Here is a 22123-nt window from a genome sequence, read left to right as displayed (position 1 = left end):
GTAAATGAGTGATTGATGCTGCACTTCCTGATACTGAACCGTCCCATTATTCAATTGGATCAGCCAAATGTCAAAATAGAGTCAAATCTAGAAATGACAGTTGAATAATTGTTTACCATGGAAATAGCACAACATGCTTTCTGTATGTCCTGTGTCCTGTTCCAGATATTTGATGGTCCCGACATCCATTCGTACCCCATGGGGCTGTTCTGTGGCTTGACCCTGCCCCTCCCGCTCCGCAGCTCGGGCAGCACCGTGACGCTGCAGTTCACCTCCGACACCGTGGTGGGAGGACGGGGCTTCCTGGTGGAGTGGACTGCCATCCCCAACTCTGGACCACTGCCCACCATCGCACCAGGTCAGACACATTAGGCCAGTATTCTCTTTATTCATCGTAGTAGCAGTAGTAGTATTACTTCAGGGTATATAGGATTTTTTCTGGATCATGTGTGAATGAACGTGCATGTTTTCTCTGTTTGCGTGTGTGTGTGTGTGTGTGTGTGTGTGTGTGTGTGTGTGTGTGCGTGCGTACGTGCGTGCGTACGTGCGTGTGTGTGTGTGTGTGTGTGTGTGTGTGTGTGCGTGTGTGTGTGTGTGTGTGTGTGTGTGTGTGTGTCTGTGTGTGTGTATATGTGTGTGTCAGGTGCATGTGGTGGAGTCCTGATGCCAGGAGACACCCCAGCCTTCCTCTTCTCTCCTGGCTGGCCTGAGAATTACCCCCACAACCAGGAGTGCACCTGGCTGCTGCGCTCCCCTGACTCCACTGTGGAGTTCAACGTGCTGTCTCTGGACATGGAAGACTACCCCACCTGCTACTTTGACAGCCTGGTCATCAGAGACGGTAAGTAACCATCAAAGCCGACACAACCACACACTTTATTCAGGCTTAGCTCGGATATTAGGGATAGACTAAGATGACCAGATTTCTCAAATGAAAATCGGGGACATTTCCAGTCCGGCAATCAATATATCATTAATATCCAATGTTATTACATATGAAATGATAAAGGGGGATGATTCCGGTTTCATTGGCCCCTGGTGAACATCCCCCCCCCCCCCCCCCCCCCCCCCACACACACACACACACACACACACACACCGACACACACACACACACACACACACGTGTCATTCACTGTGCCCCTTTACAAAATGTCAATGTGTTCCAGCAGCATTGACCTGGCCTTCTGAACCTACAGCACCGAATGTTTTATGAATAGCCTCAGATCTCAAAAAGTAATTTACGAGTCCTAAGTGCTTTTTCAATGTTTTCCTGGAAGAGCATGAAACAGCAAAACATGTAAACACTTGTTGGATGCCTGGATCAAAACATAGACACACATGTGATGCTTATTATGCTTTTAACCCGCCCGTAAGCCTCCCTCAACCTTTTTGCTTGAGTGGTTGGCCAGTGGGCACGTCTGTAAAGGGTACTCATAGGCCATGTTCAGACTAGGAGGCCAAATCTGATTTGTGAACTTTAATGACCTATTAATGCAGGGGCGTAGGCAGAAATTCAATTATGGGTGGGCCTGGATAAAATTGGGTGGGCCTGGATAAAATTGGTGGGGCAATTGCATGACGAAATTTTGCGCGCAAGGCGTGCAAAATTCCTAGATGTCATGAAGTTGTCATGCATTAGACTCTGGAGATGATGTGCCCTGCGTTTTTAAGCTACAAAACCATTAGCTAGCAAGGCAGCAGCAAGTTTGCCTCTAGAAAACAACCAATAAAAAAAAAAAAAAAAAAAAAAAAAAAAAAAAAAAAATTGAGGTGGGCCAGGGCAAGAAGTAGGTGGGCCTGTGCCTACCCAGGCCCACCCGTAGATACGCCCCTGTATTAATGATTCTATCCAGATTGGTTTTATGAGTCTGGACGCTCCAAGTCTGATTTGTGTCACTTGTCCCAAACCACATATGGAGGTCTGGACACACAGATCCGACTTGAACACTTGCCCAAATCAGATTTGTGGCAGTGCGGACACACTCCCAAATCTGATTTGGAAAACCAATCAAGATAATGATGATTAATGACTTTAGCAGCAAATCGGATTTGCCTGTAATGTGAACATGGCCATAGAATCCATTCTCATTCAGATACCTATATTGAGGTGAGAGGTTAGGGGTCCCCTTTGAAATTGACTTGTGTTGTGTGTGTGTATGTGTCTGTGTGTGTGTCTGTGTGTGTGTGTGTGTGTGTGTGTGTGTGTGTGTGTGTGTGTGTGTGTGTGTGTGTGTGTGTGTGTGTGTGTGTGTAGGTGCAAGCAGCCTTGCACCCCTGCTGGCCAGTGTGTGTGGGCGCACTCTCCCTGGGCCCCTGCACTCCACAGGAGACTCCATGTGGGTCCACTTCTCCTCAGACAGCAGTGTCACCGGCCGAGGGTTCAACGCCTCCTATGCCAGAGGTCAGAGGTCTCACACACTATGGTTACATTTCCATCCACACGTAAACAGTATTCCCTACTCCCTGCTCCCTGTTCAGGGGATGTCGGTTAAAGGCCCTATGTGTAAATTCTGACTCTTACTGACACCGGTGGTCATTAGAATAACTGCAGTCAGCAGCCTGTGCTCGCGCTGGCGTGCGTGCACGCCTTACAGTCTATGGTGCACGCACACGTACTCGCACGAGCCCAGCAACTGCCAAAACAGTGACAGTATCCACCTTATTTTGGAATGCCCCGCTGTCAAAAATAATTGTGGGTACAAGGTCCGGTTTAACGTGACTTATTGTTGCAGCTTGCCATTTCCTTTGTTATACTCTGCTGCAGACCCGAATTATAAACCGGAAACTGGAGTACGTTATAAAAGTTATAAATATAGTCACGTTATAAACAACTAACCAACGCTGTGGGTTCATATGGAAACAGTGTTACTCAACATGGTTAAAGGTTAAATCAATTTGGTCATTCAGTGGTGTTTTACTGCTATGTAAAGTAACTATTACGCTAGTCGCTAGCATTAGCCACAGTAGCCGACTACCCCACAATGCATTACGTTATCCCAGCACCCGAATGACACGGCTGTAGAGCAGAAAGGCTCTGCTGTAAAATCCTCATAGACGCTTTTTTTTGGTCAAGTTAAAACAGTGTAAAAATTACACCGGAAGCGGAAGAAGCACCCATCAGGCATCATGGCAGCTAGAAATAAGGTGGATAGGAGGTGTTGGTTGCTTCGGAACGTTAGCTGATAAAAGTAACTTGAAAGCGGCAACCTGGACAACTTATCGGCCAGAACAGCCCCGGGATGACCGGGAAGGATTCTGGATGAAATAGCGGATGTTATTGTGGCATGTTTGGTCGTGTTTTGGCTTGCGTTGGCTGTGTTACTTAGTGGATGACTGTTAGTCTAGCGTTAGCATGAGCCATGAGCTAACTGCCTGCTTCCCGTGGGGCTGGTGTGAGCTGGACCAAACGAACAGGGACTTGATCTGTTGCTGCACCCAAACAATGTTCCATAAGCATAACGGTAGTAACTTTAGGCATATTTGCAACTGTTACATTATCCTTGCAGGTTGTGGTGGCCGCCTCCATGCAGACAGGGGCATCCTCAGCAGCCCTCGCTACCCGCAGAACTACCCTCCCAGTCTGGACTGCAGCTGGCATGTGATGGTGACGCCCGGCTTCCGCGTTTCTGTCAACTTCCAGAGCCCCTTCCAGGTGCAGGGCTTTGGGACCGCGTGCAGCTCCGGAGACTACCTGGAAGTAAGACAACAGCATCTGTACTGCTCAGTGACCAGAGGGGGGAGACCTAATACCCTCCCACACTGCATTCACATTGCAGACCAAAATGTTCCTATATCATGAAAGCACGGCCTGAGTCATAATAATAACAACAATAATTGATTCTGTACTCTCGCCTCTCTGCAGAATCTCCTTTTTTTATTTGAATTAGCACTGGGTCAGTACATCAAAGGACGTGATTCAGCAACCCAGTGGAAACTAGTAAACATAACGCTTGCCCTTGCTCTTGCCCTTGCTCTTGCACTGGGCATAAGATGGTGCCCTTTATATATCTTTGTGAGCTGTATGAAATAATGGCAGTAGAGCAAACGCATTGTTTATTTTGTTATCTTCATAGGATTTGTTTGATGTAAGCAATGCATTAAAAACACCAGCGTTATGATTTGATTGTAATAAGATACCCTCCTCTGGCCCCTGCCCCCATTTCCCTATGCATCTCTCTTTTCCCAACCTTCCACATGTCCCCTCCCCTCCCCTCCCCTCCTCTCCTCTCCTCTCCTCTCCTCTCCTCTCCTCTCCTCTCCTCTCCTCTCCTCTCCTCTCCTCTCCTCTCCTCTCCTCTCCTCTCCTCTCCCCTCCCCTCTCCCCTTCCCCTCTGCCCTGCCCTGCCACCTCGTCTCCTAGCTGAGGAATGGTCCGGATGGCTCGTCTCCATCGCTGGCTGGTCGTCTGTGTGGCTCTAGCACCCCCTCCATCCTGCAGACCACTGACAGTAACCTGCACGTCCGCTTTGTGTCTGACGGCTCCAATGAAGCCAGCGGCTTCAAGCTGACCTTCGAGGCCCACAGCCTGGGTAAAGCCTCCACGTCTGTCACCGTGGAATTCAGCCTACAATATCATTTATGTGTCATATTTAGTTAGTTTGTCATTTATTTCTGTGTCATGCCATTTCTGACCCATCCCACGTGGGATTACAAGACACAACTTTATACAAGAGCATAAATCATCTGGTTATACATAATATGTGAACACAAAGTAAACCACACACACACACACACACACGACATGTTTTACATCTGCACCTCACAAATGCCCGCATAAAAAACAAAAAACAAAAACATACGACTACTGAAACTAATACAAACTAAACTAAAACTAAACATAAAAAATAGACTGAAATGAGCAAACCAACTCTGAAAACGAACTGAAACTAAACTGAATTGAAAAAAAAAAAAAAAAAAAAAAAAAAGATAAAAAGATAAAAAGTGCAAAACTATAATAACTCTGCAAATCTGGTGAAGATTGTAATTGGTAGGAGTAGCAAAATAATAATAATAATATTCATGTTTTGTTTGGACCTTACATTGAGTGACTCTGGCTTGTCCCATCCTCCACCTGCAGCATGTGGGGGCTATATTGAGATGAACGATAACGACCCTCCGGGGTACATCACCTCGCCCAACTACCCCCAGAACTACCCCCAGAACATTGACTGCATCTGGGTCATCACTGTGCCCAACGGAGAGTCTGTCCAGATCGACTTTGAGGATGAGTTCTACATCGAGCCCACGTCCAGGTACAGGCTGGCTCTCTGCATGCTCTCATCTCATCATTTTCATTCAGATTTTTCACATCTTATTCCCATATCATTGTCATATATTGCATATATTGCTATTTATATGTTTCAACCTATTGAATACTGCATAATATTTAATATTTTGTGAATATTTTCATATTGTATAATTAAGCAATAGCTCACAACAGGCGGTATTAGCTGTGATATAATAACCATATACCATGGGCCTGAAGTGAGCTATTGCTTTTATAAAACGGTTACCAATGGCAATATGGAAGTAATAGACACACTCCAAGTTAAATCGTTTTTATTTGTAAATGATAATGTTCAAAATGAAATAGCCTCTACAGTACTATCTGCCTGCACATACTGTATTGTAGACAGTTGCTGTGTAATCAGTGGTGTAGTGCAGGGTAGACACGGGTAGATGGCGTATATCCACTTATTTTTCAGCCGGCTTTGCGTCTACCCATTCTTCTACCAGCAGATTCCACCAGGAAGCGTTGTGTTACGACCGTGAGGCAGACACCAGAGCTGGTCCCAGCCTGTTTAGTGAACACCTGTGTCCACCAGATGCAGCGGTCCTGAAGCCTCCTGCAGCGGCTCTCCGCTCTGTTCCTCTGTTCCGCTAAAATCCGCGCCCTGTGTATTTCCACTTCCTGCTTCCAGTTGCGTCAAGCAGCACTAGTCTCACGTGGTCAGGTTGTAAACCCAAAACAAAGGCACAGGGAGACACAGCATGGCCTATTGTAGGCATCTAATGTGATCAGAAACACATTTCGCCCAGTGGTTTTCATATAGGAAGAGGAGGTTTCAAATTTGCCGCCATGTTTTTTCTACGCTTCAAACCGTGGAGGACAGCCCACAATGGGGAACGCGTTGTTCATCCAATCAGGTGCAGCAAGGAACAAACATCGAGCCCGCCCACAAGCATACGTTTTTGTGGAAGCATGTACCGTCAGCGCCCACAGCATCCCAGGCGGGAATCGAACCGAGGACCTTCTAGCTGTGAAGCGACACCGTGCCACCGTGCCCCCGGGTCTGAATCACAAGTCAAATATCCGGGTTCCGCCGACAGTAATCGTGCTGCGAAATCTGACTGGCTGGGCTGTTACGGAAGTGCAGCCAGCGTGGTTGATGTCTGTCATGCCTCTTTTTTACCACGTGCGCAGCGCATGGTCAAGACAAGGCTTTTTGGGTTGAGTCAGGCATTCAGTCAGGAATGGATAACGGTGATGATGTCATCAGTGATGATGTCATCAGTGCCAAACTTGGGCTGTTGAAAGATGTAGTTTCCTCGAATGGGCTTGGAGGTCGCCTGGTTGTTGGTACATGACACACGTGGTCCTGGGCCCAATTTGCCCTTGTTTTTGTCTTGGGGGGCGGGCCTTAACCACTTTTTAAGAGTTGTGTTCCAGACGTAGATGTATCGTGTCTACGGCTGGCTACTGCCACACTAAGCAGGACAGAGCAGAGTGAGCTGGGCAAGAAATAAAACCTGTTACTGTATGTCAAGGGATACAGTCACAGTGACACATTATGCCTTTCTCAGCTGTGTATGATTCACCCCCCATATATCTTTCTCAGCTGTGTGTATGATTCACCCCCCACTTGTCTTTCTCAGCTGTGTGTATGATTCACCCCCCTATGTCTTTCTCAGCTGTGTGTATGATTCACCCCCCATATATCTTTCTCAGCTGTGTGTATGATTCACCCCCCATATATCTTTCTCAGCTGTGTGTATGATTCACCCCCCATATATCTTTCTCAGCTGTGTGTATGATTCACCCCCCATATGTCTTTCTCAGCTGTGTGTATGATTACGTGGAGCTGCGGGACGGGGCCACCTCAGACGCTGATTCCATCGCCCGGCTCTGTGGCAGCACCCGGCCCTCCAGCCAGCACTCCACGGGCTCCTCCATGTTCCTCAGGTTTCGTACCGACGCCAGCGTCACGCACAGAGGCTTCAAAGCCAAGTACTCCATAGGTAGGACTTGGTCATCTCAAACTTCTTTGCCCTCTTTGGTGCCAAGTGGTCATGGTCAAAAAAAACTTGATTTAAAAAAAGGTATCGCATAAGTGTAAAGGTGTCAAAGCCTTCATGAACTGGGTATAGATTTCAAGAATTACCATTGTGCCATGTCAGTCCGTGGCAAAAACATGTACTACTTTAATTTTTAATTGACAAAATAAGTGAAACTGTCTGCTCCTGTCTCTCTTCATCCCAGCCACGTGTGGAGGCACCTATGTAGGGCAGAGTGGAGAGATCCGTAGCCCGGGCTTCCCGGAGGCCTCGTACCCCTCCAGCTCCAGCTGTGAGTGGTACCTGGACGGGCCCACAGGACACTACCTCACCCTGAGCTACGGGGCCTTCAGCCTGCAGAGCACCTCAGGGTGCACCGCTGACTACGTGGAGGTCAGAGAATACAATGCCTCGGGTGGGTCAACAAGAGCAGCCATTCAGCCTAACTTATTTTTATTTATTTTTACTTTTTTGAACCCTTTTTGAACTTAACATGTACAAGAGACATAATCACATATGATACAAAGTTATGACAGCCAATCAAAAAAATACAGAAAAAAAAATCTGCAAGTTGGACTAATTGTTAGTTGGAGTAGTTATAACAATAGTGAAGATATAATGTATCAGTGAAGTAATCTCCAGAGTATTGAGTATTGGTTAAAAAGTTAAGACTGTTAGAGACGGTTTTCATGGAATTGTCAGTCCTGCTCTGCTTCTTCTTCTTCTTTTTTTCTGTCCATAGCAAACACTGCAACAGGAAGTGAGCTGGGGTTCCATTGAGAATCTTTTTGTTGTCAAGTTAAAACCGTCTATAGTCTTCATCAAAGTAAAATACACAATGATCCTGGCAGAATAGGTCAAACTGCCAGTACACATGTTGGATTTTCAGCAAAAGTTAATCATTTCTTCCATAGCCCTTTATCAACTAGTTTCACATTAGGAGATGCACACATTTCCATGACACGAGTTCTGCCTGCTGAAATTCTTGCCACTTTGAAGCAGGATTTGCAGGAGATCATCTCTCCAGTGCTCCATGGTGTTTGATGGACTGATATCAGAGGGGTTGCCTGCTCTTCTTGTGTCTGCTGATAGGCACACAAATCAGATGTGCTAACACATAGTTAGCTCCTAGCTAGGGAACACATTGACTATCTCAATACAAAACCAGACAGATGTCAAAAACAGCATGGAAATGGTGAGTGTAATGGTTAGTAGGGCTATCACTTTTTCCAAAAACCAAGTTCGAACAAATTTGGAATGACACGCAATTCGTTAGAATACAGTATGTGACAGCTCCTGGCGTTTCGACCCACAAGTAGGCCGAGGTCATTTTTCAGTGTTTTACAGATTCTGAAACTGCAGACTGTACGCTTTCAAATGATGTGTCACACATGGTAATCTGAAAAGCTTTGAAGGAGATTTGCTTATTTGATTGTTCACACTCTGAAAAGCAACAAGCTGAGAAATCGGCCCTCAAAGTTGGATACGTTTTTCACACCTGAGGCAGCCAGGTAAGGGTGGAGTGGACAATAGCTCCCCATTTACATTAACCACTCCCAAACCATTTCAGCTGTCAGTTTCTCTGTCAGATGGGTTGTGTGCACTCCACAACCCAGTGACAAAAACAACACAAAAAAACACTTCTCTTAAATTAGGGGTTATAATTCGAATCAATCACATTCGAATATATTATATTCAAATGTGATTTGAATGAAAATGGGGCAGGGCATCTGTTAATCCATGACTGTGTGTTGTGTGTGTGCAGGGTGTCTGTTAATCCCTGACTGTGTGTTGTGTGTGTGCAGGGTGTCTGTTAATCCCTGACTGTGTGTTGTGTGTGTGCAGGGCGTGTGTTAATCCCTGACTGTGTGTTGTGTGTGTGCAGGGCGTCTGTTAATCCCTGACTGTGTGTTGTGTGTGTGCAGGGTGTCTGTTAATCCCTGACTGTGTGTTGTGTGTGTGCAGGGCGTCTGTTAATCCCTGACTGTGTGTTGTGTGTGTGCAGGGTGTCTGTTAATCCCTGACTGTGTGTTGTGTGTGTGCAGGGCGTGTGTTAATCCCTGACTGTGTGTTGTGTGTGTGCAGGGCATGTGTTAATCCCTGACTGTGTGTTGTGTGTGTGCAGGGCGTGTGTTAATCCCTGACTGTGTGTTGTGTGTGTGCAGGGCGTGTGTTAATCCCTGACTGTGTGTTGTGTGTGTGCAGGGCGTGTGTTAATCCCTGACAGTGTGTTGTGTGTGTGCAGGGCGTGTGTTAATCCCTGACTGTGTGTTGTGTGTGTGCAGGGCGTGTGTTAATCCCTGACTGTGTGTTGTGTGTGTGCAGGGCATGTGTTAATCCCTGACTGTGTTGTTGTTGTGTGTGCAGGGCGTGTGTTAATCCCTGACTGTGTGTTGTGTGTGTGCAGGGCGTCTGTTAATCCCTGACTGTGTGTTGTGTGTGTGCAGGGCGTGTGTTAATCCCTGACTGTGTGTTGTGTGTGTGCAGGGCGTCTGTTAATCCCTGACTGTGTGTTGTGTGTGTGCAGGGTGTCTGTTAATCCCTGACTGTGTGTTGTGTGTGTGCAGGGCGTGTGTTAATCCCTGACTGTGTGTTGTGTGTGTGCAGGGCGTGTGTTAATCCCTGACTGTGTGTTGTGTGTGTGCAGGGCGTGTGTTAATCCCTGACTGTGTGTTGTGTGTGTGCAGGGCGTGTGTTAATCCCTGACTGTGTGTTGTGTGTGTGCAGGGCGTCTGTTGGGCAGACACTGTGGCAGCAGCCGACCTGCCAACATGGTCACGTCCGACAGCTTCGCCTACGTCAGGTTTGTCAGCGATGCCAGCGTCAACGCCCCCGGCTTCAGCCTCTCATTTGAAGCCAGTGTTGAAGGTAGGACTATTTTCACCACATTATTCATACAGATGTTTAATAACTATACAGATACCTTTGTCTCGCACCTTGAACACACGTGTAGCTCAAAGAGCATTACAACATCCATCCATCCATCCATCCACCTTTCAAGAAAAAAGAAACGAAAGTGGAGAAAATGGTGGTGACACACATGAGGAAGGTTACATACAAATGATCAGAAGTTACACGGCAATGACAAGACACAGCTCGACAAAACCTCAACTTTCCAAGCAGGCTGACAATAGGTTGCCAGATTTTCTGAAAACCCCCTTCTCGGTTTGACATAGTGAATGTGGGATTTTCATTAGGTGTAACACATTACCTAATTAACTCCTTAAAGTCGAACTGAACCCGTAGTGGCGCGTGGGTCGGAGTCCGTTTCAGACTGAAAACATAACTTGTCTGAGATGACAGGTTGAGAGGCGGGTCATAGTAGCATGTCGATGATTTGATTTGACAATTCTGGGGACTGGCTTTGGCATTGGCCAATCCTGGTGTGTTCCACCCCCCAAATCGAGTGGGATTCAGCGTGTTGTCGTGCTACGCGAGTGGGATCCGCCAAGTACCAGGCAGCCAGCTACTTCTGTGTGGAACAAGCGGACAATCCAATGCATAGGTGCTGCCCGCCGGCCTGGAATCTCCGAGGGGCGACCCCTGACAACCACGCTCTCAGGCGCGTGCCATTATCGCTATTGCGGTAAATACAATATTCCTGGAATGTGAGTTTTAACGAGCCAGTTACATTTCTTTGCATTCTCAGACATTACCGTTTGATTTATTTAGTATGTTCCATACAATTAGCCAAGTTAGTAGTTAGTTTATGGGCAAGAAACTTTGCCAGATGACAGGCACTATAGGCGCCATTTTCTCCTTTATTTAAAAGAGAAAATTATCCTGAAATGAAGATTTGATTGACAGCTGCCATGTCGTGATATGATTGGTTGAAATGGGGTAGAACTTTTATAGTACTAGGTGACGTCAGCAAACTGTAGATTACTGTTATGAATGAAATCTTGAAAAATGAACCTGATGTGAAAAAGTGTGAAAAACGAAAGAAATTAGATTTTTGTGATTTTTTTGGCATACATTATTAAATAGGTGCACTGCATACCCAGGTATTTGAACTAAAATAAAAGAAAAGTCATTTTTTGGTTCAGCTCGACTTTAAGCTCGACTTCTCTGATTTGCAGGACTGTAGCAGCAGTTTTCTGGCTAGCAGAGTGGATAGAGAGATGGCCTGGCTAGCAGAATGGATAGAGAGATGGCCTGGCTAGCAGAGTGGATAGAGAGATGGCCTGGCTAGCAGAGTGGATAGAGAGATGGCCTGGCTAGCAGAGTGGATAGAGAGATGGCCTGGCTAGCAGAGTGGATAGAGAGATGGCCTGAGCCTCATACCTAACCTTCACCCCTCCTCTTTTTTTCCTTTGCTGTATCCTATTACTACTTACAAGTAGTACAACAGCCACATTTCCCCACAGGCATCAATACATTTTCATGTCATCTCAAGACAAAGTACATTTTATTTGTCTCTTGTTGCTTTTTTCCAAACCTCTCCTGTCGCTCTTCAACCTCCCCCCAGTCTGTGGTGGAGAGTTAAACGCAGCCTCAGGAACCATCTCTTCCCCCAACTACCCCAACCTGTACCCCCACAGTCGGGTGTGTCACTGGGACATCATTGTGTCAGCTGGCCGCCGGGTCACACTCACTATTAATGACCTACGGCTGGAAGGATCTGGTACCTCCTGCTCATTTGACTACGTCGACGTGAGTATAAAAAACATTATTATTATTATTAATATTATTATTATTTTAAACTTGTCAGTGATACTCATGGGTACTCGACTAGAGCTAGTGAAACAAATGTAGCCCCCTGTAGGTTAAGGACTGCATCAGGGAAAAACACATCTCTGTTCTCAGCAGCTACAGAATGGAAGAATCTGTTGTCATGCCATTTTCAAGAAATCCTCACTGCCAATTTTAAAGAAATCCTCACTGCCAACCGTTTTAAAAGAGCAGTGAAGGAGTGGCTGCTGAGCTGCTGACAGCCAATCATTATGTAATGTCTAGTGTTTCAATCATTATGTAATGTCTAGTGTTTCAACCATTATGTAATGTCTAGTGTTTCCTAGGTCTTGAACCTGTCTCTCTGCTAACCTGTGTGTTTCCTAGGTCTTGAACCTGTCTCTCTGCTAACCTGTGTGTTTCCTAGGTGTTGAACCTGTCTCTCTGCTAACCTGTGTGTGTCTCCCAGGTGTTGAACCTGTCTCTCTGCTAACATGTGTGTGTTTCCTAGGTCTTGAGCTTGTCTCTCTGCTAACCTGTGTGTGTTTCCTAGGTCTTGACTTGAACCTGTCTCTCTGCTAACATGTGTGTGTTTCCTAGGTCTTGAACCTGTCTCTCTGCTAACCTGTGTGTGTCTCCCAGGTGTTGAACCTGTCTCTCTGCTAACCTGTGTGTGTTTCCTAGGTCTTGAACCTGTCTCTCTGCTAACCTGTGTGTGTTTCCTAGGTCTTGAACCTGTCTCTCTGCTAACCTGTGTGTTTCCTAGGTCTTGAACCTGTCTCTCTGCTAACCTGTGTGTGTTTCCTAGGTCTTGAACCTGTCTCTCTGCTAACCTGTGTGTGTCTCCCAGGTGTTGAACCTGTCTCTCTGCTAACCTGTGTGTGTTTCCTAGGTCTTGAACCTGTCTCTCTGCTAACATGTGTGTGTTTCCTAGGTCTTGAACCTGTCTCTCTGCTAACCTGTGTGTGTTTCCTAGGTCTTGAACCTGTCTCTCTGCTAACCTGTGTGTGTTTCCTAGGTCTTGAACCTGTCTCTCTGCTAACCTGTGTGTGTCTCCCAGGTGTTGAACCTGTCTCTCTGCTAACCTCTGTGTGTTTCCTAGGTCTTGAACCTGTCTCTCTGCTAACCTGTGTGTGTTTCCTAGGTCTTGAACCTGTCTCTCTGCTAACCTGTGTGTGTTTCCTAGGCCATGAACCTGTCTCTCTGCTAACCTGTGTGTGTTTCCTAGGTCTTGAACCTGTCTCTCTGCTAACCTGTGTGTGTTTCCTAGGCCTTGAACCTGTCTCTCTGCTAACCTGTGTGTGTTTCCTAGGTCTTGAACCTGTCTCTCTGCTAACCCGTGTGTGTTTCCTAGGTCTTGAACCTGTCTCTCTGCTAACCTGTGTGTGTTTCCTAGGTCTTGAACCTGTCTCTCTGCTAACCTGTGTGTGTTTCCCAGGTGTTGAACCTGTCTCTCTGCTAACCTGTGTGTGTTTCCTAGGTCTTGAACCTGTCTCTCTGCTAACCTGTGTGTGTTTCCTAGGTCTTGAACCTGTCTCTCTGCTAACCTGTGTGTGTTTCCTAGGTCTTGAACCTGTCTCTCTGCTAACCTGTGTGTGTTTCCTAGGTCTTGAACCTGTCTCTCTGCTAACCTGTGTGTGTTTCCTAGGTGTTGAACCTGTCTCTCTTCTAACCTGTGTGTGTTTCCTAGGTCTTGAACCTGTCTCTCTGCTAACCTGTGTGTGTTTCCTAGGTCTTGAACCTGTCTCTCTGCTAACCTGTGTGTGTTTCCCAGGTGTTGAACCTGTCTCTCTGCTAACCTGTGTGTGTTTCCTAGGTCTTGAACCTGTCTCTCTGCTAACCTGTGTGTCTCCCAGGTGTTGAACCTGTCTCTCTGCTAACCTGTGTGTGTTTCCTAGGTCTTGAACCTGTCTCTCTGCTAACCTGTGTGTGTTTCCTAGGTCTTGAACCTGTCTCTCTGTTAACCTGTGTGTGTTTCCTAGGTCTTTAACCTGTATCTCTGCTAACCTGTGTGTGTTTCCTAGGTCTTGAACCTGTCTCTCTGCTAACCTGTGTGTCTCCCAGGTGTTGAACCTGTCTCTCGGCTAACCTGTGTGTGTCTCCCAGGTTCAACACCTGTCTTATCTGCTAACCTGTGTGTGTTTCCTAGGTCTTGAACCTGTCTCTCTGCTAACCTGTGTGTGTTTCCTAGGTCTTGAACCTGTCTCTCTGCTAACCTGTGTGTGTTTCCTAGGTCTTGAACCTGTCTCTCTGCTAACCTGTGTGTGTTTCCTAGGTCTTGAACCTGTCTCTCTGCTAACCTGTGTGTTTCCTAGGTCTTGAACCTGTCTCTCTGCTAACCTGTGTGTGTCTCCCAGGTGTTGAACCTGTCTCTCTGCTAACCTGTGTGTGTTTCCTAGGTGTTGAACCTGTCTCTCTGCTAACCTGTGTGTGTTTCCTAGGTCTTGAACCTGTCTCTCTGCTAACCTGTGTGTGTTTCCTAGGTGTTGAACCTGTCTCTCTGCTAACCTGTGTGTCTCCCAGGTGTTGAACCTGTCTCTCTGCTAACCTGTGTGTGTTTCCTAGGTCTTGAACCTGTCTCTCTGCTAACCTGTGTGTGTTTCCTAGGTCTTGAACCTGTCTCTCTGCTAACCTGTGTGTTTCCTAGGTCTTGAACCTGTCTCTCTGCTAACCTGTGTGTGTCTCCCAGGTGTTGAACCTGTCTCTCTGCTAACCTGTGTGTGTTTCCTAGGTGTTGAACCTGTCTCTCTGCTAACCTGTGTGTGTTTCCTAGGTCTTGAACCTGTCTCTCTGCTAACCTGTGTGTGTTTCCTAGGTGTTGAACCTGTCTCTCTGCTAACCTGTGTGTCTCCCAGGTGTTGAACCTGTCTCTCTGCTAACCTGTGTGTGTTTCCTAGGTCTTGAACCTGTCTCTCTGCTAACCTGTGTGTGTTTCCTAGGTCTTGAACCTGTCTCTCTGTTAACCTGTGTGTGTTTCCTAGGTCTTGAACCTGTCTCTCTGCTAACCTGTGTGTGTTTCCTAGGTGTTGAACCTGTCTCTCTGCTAACCTGTGTGTCTCCCAGGTGTTGAACCTGTCTCTCTTCTAACCTGTGTGTGTTTCCTAGGTGTTGAACCTGTCTCTCTTCTAACATGTGTGTGTTTCCTAGGTCTTGAACCTGTCTCTCTGCTAACCTGTGTGTGTTTCCTAGGTCTTGAACCTGTCTCTCTGCTAACCTGTGTGTGTTTCCTAGGTCTTGAACCTGTCTCTCTGCTAACATGTGTTTCTCCCAGGTGATTAACGGCTTGGCGGACGACGCTCCTCGGCTGCAGCGGTTCTGCGGCACGGTGCCGGCCGGCACCCAGGTCCGCTCCTCTGGCAACACCATGACCGTCGTGTTCCGCACCGACGCCTCGGTCTCCAACGGCGGCTTCACCGCCTCCTACTCCTCCAATGAGCCTGCAGGTTAGACACTAGCTGTTTCAAACCATATAGTGTGTCCACCATTTTGTACTAGTGTCCGCATTCTCAACTGTTAATTTGATTCACTATATAGTCCACTATAAAATACCCACAATTTACTGCTATTTCTAGTGAACAGTGAATGTACCCTACATTTTCTCCCATATACCACAATGCAATGCGGTCATGTTTTCCAAAGGAGAAGAGTGAGGTCGTGTCCGAAACTTGTTTGGTTGTTCCTCATATAGTTCACTATATGATCAACTCTACATGGGGAGTAGTGACTCACTCTGAGTGAGCTATTCCGAACATGGCTTATGTTTCCTCTGGACAGTGTGTGGTGGAATCCTAAAACTCTATGTGTGGGGGGCACGGTGACGCAGTGGTAGCGCTGTCGCCACACAGCAAAAAGGTCCTGGGTTCGATTCCCACCTGAGACACTGTGGGCGTTGAGGGTGTGTCCCCATTCCCATGTCCTCAGTGTCTACGGCCCAGGTGAGGTCGTCAAAATGGGCCTGTCTGTGTGGAGTTTGCATGTTCTCCCCGTGCTCCCCTGGGGTTTCCTCCAGATAGGAACCCCCCACAAAAAAGAAGAAGAAGAAGAAGTAGACAAAAAAAATATGTGTCCTCTGGACAGTGTGTGGTGAAGTCCTAAATCTCCATGTCTCCAAATCTCCATGCGCTCGTTTAACACCGCGCGCAATGCAAATTGGGGACGTGCTATTACCTCTATGCCTATTATAATTGGGCGTGCATGGGGTAGGTGGGCCCAATGCATGCCAAACCAGGCGTGTCCCCGCAACATGCTTGCTTTCTGCTATCGTCAGAATGCAGCAAATTCTTTGTGTGCAAGCAATTTTAAGAGCACCTAATAGCAGCTCTTGACCAGCTCTTAGCGCAAAAATACCACGCTGCGCTTGGCGCACCAGTATTCTCCGCGCTGCGCTGCGCAGTGCAGCACAGTACAGGTGAATTCCTTCTGGATAGGTGATTACGCACGGATGTGCCAAACGCCAGCACATCAAATTCTGCTGCTAAAATTGGGTAACGGCAGATAATTCAGTGAGGCAATCAACTATAATTCACTGAGAAACTTTTATCACATCGCAAAGAGGGGTTAATGGCAAATGAATTGAGAAAACTTGGACATAGCCTACTTGCAATATTCACCTTCACCTATCCCATAACCCGGAGGGTCGTTGTCGACAAGCTCTCTCCATCTGTCTCTTGGCACGCCTCCAATTTGCGCCTGCGCCCGTTGCCATGCCGAGTTCCGCACCCCCACCGACAATTGCATCCCCACCATATTTTGGGGCTGTTTTAACTTCAAAACAGGGAGGTCACGTCTACCCAGACTATTATATCATTTTTAAACTGTTACGTTTCTGTATAAACCATTACAATATGCTGCCGTGAGGTGGGGATGCGTTTGGCGGCGGGGGTGCAAAACTCGGCATAAGACCTGGAACGCAAATTGGCACTAGTTGCGCGGGGTGGACTGCTATCGTCCCTGTCGAAGAGGCAGGAAAGATAGAATAAGAGGCCCACAAACCGGTGCGCAAGCGATAGCGCCTCTAGGACGATAGGGCCCTATGTGTCATCTGGACAGTGTGTGGTGGAGTCCTAAATCTCTATCTCTGGACAGCGTGTGGTGGAGTCCTGAATAGCCCGGCTGGGGGGAACTTCACGTCTCCTGGCTACCTGGTGTCCAACTACAGCAACAACCTGAACTGTGAGTGGCTGATCCAGAACCCGCTGCACGTCAACTCATCCATTGTGTTGCTGATCGAAGACCTCCACCTGCAGAGCCACCAGACCTGCCAGGCTGACTACCTCCAGTTCCGCATGGGTAAGTAAGTCCCATCAAATCATCACAAAAAGAACCAACAGGCTAGCATTGGAGAGTTGGGCTAGGAGAGTCTCAGTCAAATAAATGGCTTCCAGTGGCGTAACTGCTCAAGGATTCTGCCAACATGTTGAACACTTTCAAAGTTTCAGGATTCATACAGATTGTTTTTCTGTGTTCCTAAATTAGCCTGGTAAAAACCATCCTGATCACATGACCTCACATCCTGTTTGGCTCTACGTATTAGGGGTGTCAAAAATAATCGATTGTAAGATGCATCGCGATGCGGACGTGCACGATTCTGCATCGATTCACAAATGTCAAAAATCGTTTTTTTTTTTTTTTTTTTTTTTTTTTTTTTACACGTTCACTGCCAATGACGTGTTGATACGTCAAAAAAAATCCAACGGTTGACTGCCAATGACGTGTTGATACGTCAAAAAAAATCCAACGGTTGACTGCCAATGACGTGTTGATACGTCAAAAAAAAAAAAAAAAATTTGACGGTGGGACGTTGATCTAACCCTTTTACATCTCTTATATAAATATTGAAGCCACCGAACGTGTACAAGCCATTCCACCGACCCACTAAGTGGCGACAGTGCTCTCCAGACTAGAAAAAGCCGAGCCAAAACTGCAGGGGAACGTGCGATGAAACCATTCTCATACTGTAAAATGGATTGGCGAAAACGCTTTCGCTTTCGCGCTGATTGCTGGCGGTGGGGGATTGCAAATGTGCATAATAGATTATGGGTGCAACACACTTTGAAACACGCAGCATAAATAAGACCAGAATCGCAAAAGAAACCCCGTTTCTTGGGGTTTCTCAACCGAAACCCCAAGAAACGAGCGAGCCCATCCTCGCCCAGCGGCCGCCAGCAGACAGGAGCAGCAGCAGCAGCAGCAGCAGAAACGAGCTTGTGACACGCCCGCTGCAGCCAAGAAGAACACACACGGAGGGAGGAGTTTGAAGTAGAGGGGGGTTTCCTGCTGTTATGGAGGAAATTACTGTTCAAAACTATTGTTTAGATGTCTGACGTCTTACTGATGCCAAAAATGAATGGTTAAAGTGACTGTTCTATCGAATTTCACAAAAAGCTATTTATCTCAGCTTAAATTTTCAGACGCTGAAACCATGCTGTATTCAAGTGCTAATGCCTACATAACTACTAACTCTACAAACTAACTCTTTTAGACAGAGAAAGCACACATTCTATTAGTTCTTTTGAGATATTTTGTGTTCACAAAATCTTAGCAGAAAAGAATCCTCGGGTCTTGAAAGATGAGCCAGAATCCTCAAAAAAAACCTCTGGCAGAAGCTACCTACAGTAAAAAAAAAAATGGCTGGCAGTGAATGTGTTAAATAATCAAATAAAATATAATGGAAGTACATGCAGTTGTTTATTTTAATTATGGATGATAATACAATGCAATTCCAAATGCACTTTTATTTTAAAAGTAGCCACACAGTGAGAAAAAAGAAAGTGAGAAAATTAAATCATGTATTGTAAAAAGGTGATGCATCGATTTAAGATGCATCGAGAGGCATCGAGATGCATCGATAATCGTAATTGAATCGAATCGTGAGGCCAGTGAAGATTCACAGCCCTACTACGTATCACTTAGTACTTGCCGTAGCAGACAACTCCTTCAGCCAATCAGTGTCGCCAAATCCAATCGGAAGAACGGCAAATACATATTTTCCGCTGAGAAACTCTGTTGGTGCAGACTAAATTGTTCTGGTTTAATTGTTGTTTTCGAGTCTATTTCTGCAATAACTGCACTTACGGCTGTTTACTCTACTAATGTTAACGTTAACGCTCGTTGCTTCAGGAGCCGCCATACTGTTTTGCCAGTAATTACCCTGATTGGCCGGTTACCTTGTCAACTACAATGCTGGTCCCTGATTAGCTCAGTTAGACTCTTATTCCTGGAAATCGCTTGGGGGCAGGTGAAAGTCCAGACTGATCCATGGATTGAAACACAATGTGAGGTCACAACATCAGGATGGCTATTCCTAAATTACAAGCTCCTTGATTGGATGAGCTGTAGTTTTGATTGGATGAGCTGTAGTTTTGATTGGATGAGCTGTCGTTTTGATTGGATGAGCTGTAGTTTTGATTGGATGAGCTGTCGTTTTGATTGGATGAGCTGTAGTTTTGATTGGATAGGCTGTAGGAGGAAATGGCAGTATCCTAACTTTTGCACATGCTGAGGAATCTTCAAACTCAATACTCAAACTACCGTATCATGGGTCTAATTCAACCAGTTAGTTTTAGTTTTTATTTATTTGCACATATTAAAATCAAAAACAGACAAAAGGAAAAAAAAAAAAAAAAAATTGTGCACCTATTGGGCTTACACTGGGTCTCTACCTAAGACATTCAACCAATATTAATAATCCGTACAAAGCATACAACATAAACAAAAAAATTAGGAGGTTATAGAGGTTTAGGTTCAATTCAATTCAATTCAATTTTATTTGTTCAATAGGGGACAGTGTACATGAATGAACATTTTAGCAAAATGTAAATGCACGACAGTTCTCGTTGTGGAGATCACTTTGTGATCTTTTCTTGTTAGAGTTCTGAAAAGTGAGGACTTTTTCTCCTTCAGGTGACTGGGATGGGGAGTTGCTGGGCAAGATTTGTGGGCAGACCATACCCAGTGTGCCCATCGTGGTCTTCACCCCAGAGCTCTGGGTCCACTTCCAGACCGATGCCTCCCAGGGAGACCTGGGATTCAAAGCCAAATACTATTTCTCTGGTGAGACCATAAACTTCAGATATCAGCCTCTTATGTGGAGTACTCAACCTATATGTGAGGATGTTTGCACTTAAAAGACGTATCACCCCAGATCATTCTTTCTCTGTCCAGAGTGTGGAGGCTTGCAGACCGGAGAGGGAGGGGTGATATCCAGTCCTAACTACCCCAACGTCTACCCAAGTCCCAGCCGCTGTGCCTGGCTGCTAGAGGCCCCTGAGGGCCACACCATCACTGTGAGTCTGCATCAGTGCAATACATGGGCTGCTTTCTGTTTGCTTCACTTGGTGGGGATTGGCTCAAGTTGACCAACACATTGCTGTTCACAGCAGTGGGCTGAGTAGGAGGTTGCAGCATGTTTACATTGCATTGCATTACACAGATTGACAGTGGGAATTGCCCAGCACAACCACAGTAGGCTACTGGCTGCTGCCCAGTGTAACCACAGTCTTACAGCCCAAACACACCAGACGTGTATCCAACGCTGAGGCAACGCCTTGAGGAAGCAGTTTAATTTCATGGCAGGCGTGGAGCAAAAAAAAGTGCTTCTGTTGTGAATGTCAAGGCTCTTGCTCGATGCTTCCGTGAGGTGCTGCTTTTGAGATGCTTCTGGTGTGAACCAAGCGTTATACTGTAGACTACTGGGAACTGCCCAGTGTAACCACAGCCTTATACTGGCTAAAAAAAGAAGAAAAAAGACTTAATTCCCGCAGTACTCCATCACAAGCCATATTCCCCTCCCTGTCTGTCTGTCTGTCTGCAGCTTACCTTCAGCTACTTCAGCCTGGAGCCTCACAGCACGTGTGGCTGGGACTCTGTCACCATCTTTAACGGCGGCTCCCCCGGCTCGCCTGTCATTGGTCAGTACTGTGGGACCACCTCCCCTCAAACCATCCAATCAGGATCCAACCGGCTGGCCCTGGTCTTCCTGGCTGACCACAGTGTGTCCTTAGGAGGCTTCCTGGCCTCCTGGTCTGCTGACTCCTCAGGTGGGTTACAATGGGTTTTTTCACAGCAGCCATTTTGTGTCTAAAAGGCAGGGTAAACACAGGTGCAACCAAAACATTAATGAGGGTTACCCAGCACTGGAACACCTAAATGGAGTGGAAGTTGAAGTTGGATTAGTGTTTTGGTTGCACCTGTGTTTACTCTGCCTTTTAGACACAAAATGGCTACTGTGAAAAAGGTCAATTAGGGATGAGTGAGTGAGCACTTTATATACTGTACATATTAGGTATAGTTTTGGTTGATATTGACAAACAGGTGCAAGACGATTGTCGGTCAACAGCAAATTAGCCTATAAGCATGCACATGACATCAACAAATCAGCATTTATCAAATGAGCAAATCAATAAAAATATCAGCATTTATCCCATAAATACAATTGGTTCGTATAACAAGAGCTAAAGTATAAAACTCTTATCTATAGAGACACTGCGTAACGCGTCATCATTCAGAAACCACGCCCAAGACGGGGGAAAACAGAAACCCCCCCTCCAATCCTGGCGTTCTCCTATGTCACGTGCATGGTTGTGTGTTGCACAAAAATATCGTATATACGGAAGATGAACACTCCAACTTACTTCCTTGACAGCTAGATCCACATTTTTCTTCTTGCCAATTCTCAATGGCTTCCTTGTTTTGCTCAGGAGTACAAAAAAACTTTAACTGGCGATTTTTTACATTTGTTGTCTGCGCAGCCCCACCACACAACAGCTTTTAGCTATGTTTAATTCAAGGAAAATGACGGTGGTGTGTGGAAATGAACGGAGCTTTTCCCCCGTGATGGGTGTGGCCTATTTCATGCAGTGTCTCTATACAAAGTGGCCTAACTTGAGCAAATATGTCCAATACATAATTTATAAAGATAGTAGTAGCCTACAGAATTAGTACAGAAAACAGTCATTCAAAAAAGTAGTCCAAAAGGGGGTAAAAGGGAATGCAAAGGTTTACTTGGATGAGGTAATTGCCTTGGAGCAATCCTCTAATATACATACATGCACATAGACATATCAGATGCAAGACTGATAGATTCACGTTCACTTTAATAGCCACAGGAAGTCATCAGAAACGAGGACTTTGACATTAGTGTAGTGGTCACATCAACAATAGAAGACGAAACCAA

At 46.2% G+C, this 22123-nt stretch overlaps 1 protein-coding gene across 1 annotated transcript in view; it reads left to right on the top strand.

Annotated features, from left to right (window-relative positions):
* cubn (cubilin (intrinsic factor-cobalamin receptor)) overlaps window positions 1-22123 on the top strand; it is a gene marked incomplete at both ends in the record, with an annotated part of 130031 nt that overhangs the window by 59217 nt on the left and 48691 nt on the right. Inside the window, 15 exons of the mRNA XM_083654411.1 lie at window positions 166-358; window positions 644-841; window positions 2258-2404; window positions 3510-3700; window positions 4364-4532; window positions 5081-5255; window positions 7064-7242; window positions 7484-7693; window positions 10006-10146; window positions 11747-11931; window positions 15221-15392; window positions 17035-17238; window positions 19852-20001; window positions 20113-20234; window positions 20762-20987. Of these exons, the coding sequence (XP_083510537.1) occupies window positions 166-358; window positions 644-841; window positions 2258-2404; window positions 3510-3700; window positions 4364-4532; window positions 5081-5255; window positions 7064-7242; window positions 7484-7693; window positions 10006-10146; window positions 11747-11931; window positions 15221-15392; window positions 17035-17238; window positions 19852-20001; window positions 20113-20234; window positions 20762-20987 (2662 nt within the window). The remainder of the gene's footprint in view (window positions 1-165; window positions 359-643; window positions 842-2257; window positions 2405-3509; window positions 3701-4363; window positions 4533-5080; window positions 5256-7063; window positions 7243-7483; window positions 7694-10005; window positions 10147-11746; window positions 11932-15220; window positions 15393-17034; window positions 17239-19851; window positions 20002-20112; window positions 20235-20761; window positions 20988-22123) is intronic.

Source organism: Poromitra crassiceps (assembly GCF_964638095.1).
Source record: "Poromitra crassiceps genome assembly, chromosome: 2".
NCBI classification, from domain to species: Eukaryota; Metazoa; Chordata; class Actinopteri; order Beryciformes; family Melamphaidae; genus Poromitra; species Poromitra crassiceps.
This window is presented reverse-complemented; position numbering and strand designations above follow the sequence as displayed.